Genomic DNA, 6526 nt, shown 5'->3' with positions numbered 1-6526 from the left:
CTACTCCTTCCTCTCTGCAGGAGCTAGAACTGCAGGCCCAGATCCATGGTCTGCCAGTACCTCCTACCCCAGGACTGCTCTCCCTAGCCACTAGTTCCGCCTCTGACAGCCTCAAGCCAGAGCAGCTGGACACTGAGGAGGAAGGCAGGCCGAGCTCGACAACGTTTCATGTAGCAGGGGGACCTGTCCAGAATGCGCCTCAGCAGCAGCCTCCCGCGCCACCCTCCGATGCTCTTCTGGACCTGCATTTTCCCAGCGACCACTTGGGGGACCTGGGGGATCCCTTTCACCTGGGGCTAGAGGACATTCTGATGGAGGAGGAGGGGGTGGTGGGAGGACTGTCAGGGGGTGCCCTGTCCCCGCTGCGGGCTGCCTCTGACCCCCTACTTTCTTCAGTATCCCCGGCTGTGTCCAAGGCCAGCAGCCGCCGCAGCAGCTTCAGCATGGAGGAGGAGTCCTGATCGGGTCTCTCTCCTCCCCTTGGACTGCCCCCACCCAGGGAAGGAGGACAAGCCTGGAGGAGACACCTTTTTTTCCCTACCCTCCTGTGAGACTGCCCTGTCCAGGAAATCTGGGGGAAGAGGAGTTACAATTAGGCCCCGCCCCTATAAAAGGCAAGGAGGAGGAGTCAGGTGAGGCCCTGCCCCTTTTCCAAAGGAACCACCCTGAGCAGGTATTTCTGAGGGAGAAGGCCGAAGAGAGCTGGGAAAGCTCAGTTCATCTCCTGAGAGTCGCAGCCGTTCCCCTGGCCCTATTCGTGCCTAGGTGAGGGAAGGAGGCGGGGTAAGGTTGTGGCCCTGGCTACTAGGGACTCTTATAAATAGGTCTCCCAAGGAAAGGAGATGCCAGGATGCTACTCCATTCCATCTCTGGGAATTGCCAGTCCAGCTTTTCCTGGTACTGGAAGAAGAGAAATAAAAATGATGGTGTCCCAGCCCTGGAGGCTTAAACCCTAACCCTTCCTTATGACCCCCCTGCCTGGCTCTGGCCAGGAACCTAAGTAAGGGTGTGGTCCAGGCCGCTCTCCTGACAGTCATCCCTTCTCTGTAGGTAAAGCCCAGCACAGGTATTTCAGGTATGGAGGATCTCCCATGTAGAGGCCCCAGCCCCAGCCCTGACCCCTAGCAAATGCCTTGCGAGCATTCCACTCAGCGGGGAGGAACGGTTCCCGCTCCCTGCCTTAACCTGGGACCAACCTGGGACCGGACCTAGGAGGGCTCTGGGCTGACCTTGTTCTTGGGGAAGGGAACAGGTGGAAATCTTGTGGACTGACGTTCTAGACCTAGATTAAGAGTGAGATTTAGGTCCTCACCCTTGGGGGCAGTTCGGGGAGATGATAGAGATTAGTGTGAACCCAGTCTAGGCACCCTAAAATACTACCCCAATACTTCCCTTCAACTTGTAGAAAATGGTAAAGAAAGGGCGTGTCCAGGCTGTTTCCTACCCCGGGGGAAAAAAAATGAAGTCTCTCCTAAAAATCAGGGGCCCCTGGAGGAAGGGTAGCAAGAGTACCCCTTATTTGTTTATGAGATTTTTTTATTGAACCCTCCTCAGAAACTCAGTCAGCCCTGACCTCTGCCACCTCCACACAGTTTTCCATTTAGGGGACCACCCCTGTTTCAGAGCCAGTCTCCAACAGCCCAATCTCTGCCACCTACGCCCGAGGTCTTCAGCTTTCCATGGCTGGGGCCAGGCCCCAAGGAGGGTTTCCTGGGGGGTCTGTAGGTTTGTGACTAAAATAATAAATGCTAGGCGTGTTTGATGCGCTTTTAACTTTCGCACTGAGTCTCTGGTTCTTGTTTTTGACTGGGCAGTGAACACGGCCCCTGCAGGCTAGGAGGGGTAACAGTTCTAGAAGAAACCGAACAGATTTCAGAGGGCCAAACAGAATGTTTAGGTAGAATGAGAACCTCGGGGGTGGGGTGGGGGGGTGTTTCTATAACCACCTATAAGCAAAAGAAATGGGCCTTCCTAAGGGCCTGCCACCCATCAGCTCAGCTGTGTGTGTGTGTGTGTGTGTGTGTGTGTGTGTGTGTGTGTGTGTGTGTGTGTGTGTGCTGCTGATACTTCCCATTTGCTGTTCAGAGAAGCCAGGAGGAGATCAGTAACTCCTGCAGCCAGGCAGCCTGTAAGTGCGCCAAACCTGACTGCTGTGAGAGGTGATGAAGGAGAAAGGAGGTATTCTTGTCCTTGCAGGGCTGGAGAGGAAAGCCAGCCAGCCCTCCATCACCCGGCCACGCCCCCAGCTGTGCAGACTCACTTTTGAAACTGATTAGGTATGGGAGGGATTCGACAAAGGAATTCAAGATGGTGGAAAGTACAAAGACCAAAGGTGCAGGGAGCAGGCACTGCCACCGGGCCTGGGATTCCAACGTGGGAGGTTGGGATAGGAGACTTTGCAAGTTTAAGGGCAGCCTAGGCTACACAGACCCTATCCCAACAACAGAAAATAAGGGAAAACAGGGACGCACATTAGACATTTTGAGGCACCTGGATGGAGGGAAGTACACATATGTAACCTCTTAATTTTTTTTTTAAGACAAGGTCTGGGGGCGTTGGAGAGATGGCTCAGAGGTTAAGAGTACTTCCAGAGGTCCTAAGTTCAATTCCCAGCAACCACAACGTGGCTCATCACCATCCATAATGAGATCTGGCGCCCTCTTCTGGCCTGCAGGCACACATGCTGTATACATAAATAAATCTACAAAAAAAAAAGGAAAGAAAGAATAAACGCCAACTCAATGACTGTATATGGTAGAGTTGTGGACATTAATAAAAAAGGAGTTATTGAGATAAACTTGAAAATGATCAAGAAATAAGAAATGCATAACAACAAAAAGACAAGGTCTCATACTCCGAGCTGTCTTAGAACTCTGGATCCTCTACCTCCTGAGGACAGGAATTATGCACCTGCCACAACTTCAAAGTTGGGAGAAATAGTTTTCTGACAATTCTTCAAGCAGATTGATACCCAAGACAAGCGTCAGACAGTCCTTAACACCACCAGACTGGCCCCTATAAATGGCCAGTCCTGGTAACTGCATCTCCTCCATGAGAGTAAACCCAGGGCTTAGGAAGTTGAAGCGGGGATGTCAAGGGTCCCACACCGAATTAGGCATGCTGAGGTTGAGGCAGGAGGATGGCTTTGAGTTTAAGGCTAGGCTGTGCTCTAGTGAGAGATTTTGGCCGAAGACAACAAGGGACAGGTGGGAATGGCTCAGCGTAGTGGTAAAAGCACTTGCCACCAAAGCTGACATCTGAGTTCTAGCCTTTGAACTCTCTCACACAAAGGGGGAAGGAGAGAACCAACTCCACCCAGTTGTCTTTTCACTGCCATGGTGTGTGTGTGTGTGTGTGTGTGTGTGTGTGTGTGTGTGTGTGTGTTCTCGTGGTCCTCCACATGTGGGCCGTGACACAGGTTCTCATATAAGCCACACAATAATAAAACGACAAACAGTTGCCGGCTAGGTGAAAAAAAAACCACCTAAAATCTCAGCCCTTGGAAGGTGGAGGGAAGAGGGTCAGAAGCTCAAGGGCAGCCTCTAGTACAGAGCAAGCTGGAAGCCAGTCTGTTGAGCCCTTGTCTTAAAAACAATGATGCTGTAAAAAACAAAAAGATGGCTGAGCAGTGAAGAGCACAGGCTACCCTTCAGGGAACGAACCCACGTTCAATTCCCAGGCCCTCCCTACAGGGCTCACAATCTAACTCCAATCCCAGGAGATCTGGTGCCCTCTTCTGGCCTTGTCAGGCACTGCATGCAGAGTGCACTGAGACAAAGCCCATACACTTAAAAAAACAAAGGAAAAATACTAGAGATAATTCTAAAAATAAGAACAAAGGCATGCTGCCATACACCTTTGATCTCAATGCTTGGGAAGCACAGGCAGCTGGATCTCTGAGTTTGAGACCAGCCTGGGGTACAGAGAGGAAAAGCCTGTTCCAGACCCCAACTCCTACTGTACTACATAGCAAGACCTTGTCTCCAAACCCCTACAACCAATCAATAAACATGTTGAAAAATAAATTTCGGGCTGGAGAGATGGCTCAGAGGTTAAGAGCACCGACTGCTCTTCCAGAGGTCCTGAGTTCAATTCCCAGCAACCACATGGTGGCTCACAACCATCTGTAATGACATCTGGCGCCCTCTTCTGTATACATAATAAATAAATAAATCTTAAAAAAAAAAAAGAAAAATAAATTTCAAGATATAAGAATTTACACTGGAGCCGGGCGGTGGTGGCACACGCCTTTAATCCCAGCACTTGGGAGGCAGAGCCAGGTGGATCTCTGTGAGTTCGAGGCCAGCCTGGTCTCCAAGGCGAGTTCCAGGAAAGGCGCAAAGCTACACAGAGAAACCCTGTCTCCAAAAAAACAAAAAAAAAAAAGAATTTACACTGGAGAGGGAGAGGGAGCTCAGCCTTTGAAGGCTAAGGTTCACAACCAAAATAGACAACAGGAAGAAAGTGATCCCTGACAGACAAAGTGAGCATGATAATTACCCTGCTCCCTGCCAGGAGACAAAGTTAAGCCAAGTGATATGATCTAGACACAGCACATATATTGTGTAATTCATTTACGTGAGGTATCTACAATATGCGATTTACAGAGATAGAAAGTACAATAGAGGTTACCAGAGGCTGGGAAGTACAGGATAATAGGAGATCGTTGCTTTAAGGATACAGTTTTTCGGGTTTTTTGTTTTATCAAGACAGGGTTTCTCTGTGTAATCTTGGCTGTCCTGGATCTCACTCTGTAGCCCAGGCAGGCCTCGAACTCACATAGACCCACCTGCCTCTGCCTCCTGAGTGCTGGGATTAAAGGCGTGCGCCACCACCGCCCGGCTATACACATGCTATTATTTGATGTGTATGACAGTTTTGTCTGCATGTATCTGTGTCATATGCATGCCAGGTGCCCTCTGAGGTCAGAACAAGACAATGGATCCCCTGGAACTGGAGTTATCTATAGTTGTGAGGTGCCACGTGGGTGCTGGGAATCAAACCTGAGTTCTCCGCAAGAGCAGCAAGTGTTCTTAACAGCCGAGCCAAGGCTCCAGCTCTGATACACAGAGTTTTTAAAATGACGAAAGAAGCTAGGTATGGCGCCTCCCATTTGTAGACAATCAGGAGGCTAGATCCAAGGCTCTCAGGAGTGCTGAGGCCAACCAGGGCTTCGGAGGAAAATTCTGCACCACACCTTTTCCCAATCCCTACGGATTTATAGGCAGTTAACTGTTGCTCGTGGGGAGGGGCTCATGAGCATAAGCCTCTACCCCTCCCCCAGGAGCTATTGGCAGGTAATGATAGCTGGAGGAAGGGACAGTTTCCTCAGTGGTGTGGCCGCTGATAAGGGCTCCCGTTCCTGTAAATAACCCCTCAACCCTGCTAATTAAATTCATTGGATCACAAAAAAATTCCTTGAAAGTAATAGATAGAGGGGAAGGGGGGGAGGGAGACAGGAGAGGATAATGGAGGTGAATATGATCAAAATATATACATTATGGAAATGTCTTAACGAAGCCCATTATTGTGTATGATTAATTTATGCTAGCCAATAAAAGGAAAAACAACTATTTTGAATAACTTCGTGCCAATAGTTCTGATAGCAAATTCTTTAAAGGACACAAAATGCCAGTGTGGCAGGGGGAGGGAGAGAGAGATTGGGAGCATTCTTCCATATACTTAGGAGAAACATAATACCAAGTCTGCACAAACTCTTCCAGAAAATTGAGGAGATGAGGATACTTCCTGACTCATTGCAAGAGACTAGTGCTATTCTGTTCCAAAACCTAGAGAAAGCCATCACTAGAAAGCTAATTATTCTTCATGAGCCACAGATGCAAAATTCTTGTGTGTCTGTGTGTCTGTGTGTGTATGCACCCTAGGGATGGCACCCAGGGACCTGGCACATACTAGGCAAACGTGATACCACTAGAGTGCACTCAATTTTAAGATTTTTATTTTAAAATAATTTCAGATGCCAGACGGTGGTGGCACACACCTTTAATCCCAGCACTCAGGAGGCAGAGCCTGGTGGATGTTTGTGAGTTCGAGGCCAGCCTGGTCTACAGAGTGAGATCCAGGACAGGCAGCAAAACTACACAAAGAAACCCTGTCTGAAAAATAATAATAATAATAATAATAATAATAATAATAATAATAATAATAATTTCAGACTTGAAGAAAAGTCACAAAACAACAGTCCCTATATACCTTCAGCCAGCTGTTCCAATGTTAATCCTTCGATTTTCTCTGTGGCTTCCTTTGTGTCTGTGCACCCTCAGTTTTCATGGTAACTATGGGTCTTTGCAGTGAGAGGATATAGACATGACAGGATCAGAAAAAGAAAAAAGACACTACTTGTTTGATTCCCTGCACGGGCTCTCCTTTACTCTGTACCCACCTTAAGAAGAGGGAAAAGCTGAGTGCCTCCCAGTCCAGATGAAGCAGGCACATGCTTCCAAGTATCTCTTCCTAGGGGAGTCCCACAGACTCAACTCCTACAGCAATGAGTCTTCTGCACTGG

The 6526-nt window shown here is 48.8% G+C and overlaps 1 protein-coding gene across 4 annotated transcripts in view; it reads left to right on the top strand.

The window, feature by feature from the left end:
* Positions 1–1778, top strand: part of Tfe3 (transcription factor binding to IGHM enhancer 3) — a 14238-nt gene extending 12460 nt beyond the window's left edge. For all 4 annotated transcript variants that reach the window (XM_006998598.4, XM_006998597.4, XM_042268822.2 and 1 more), the window contains exon 10: positions 21–1778. In XM_006998598.4, the coding sequence (XP_006998660.1) occupies positions 21–461 (441 nt within the window). In that variant the 3' untranslated portion in view covers positions 462–1778. The remainder of the gene's footprint in view (positions 1–20) is intronic.
* Positions 1779–6526: the final 4748 nt, after the last annotated feature.

Source organism: Peromyscus maniculatus, chromosome X, assembly GCF_049852395.1.
Source record: "Peromyscus maniculatus bairdii isolate BWxNUB_F1_BW_parent chromosome X, HU_Pman_BW_mat_3.1, whole genome shotgun sequence".
Lineage (NCBI taxonomy): Eukaryota > Metazoa > Chordata > Mammalia > Rodentia > Cricetidae > Peromyscus > Peromyscus maniculatus.
The sequence above is the reverse complement of the archived record's forward strand: the minus strand, read 5'-3'. Positions and strand labels throughout refer to the sequence as shown.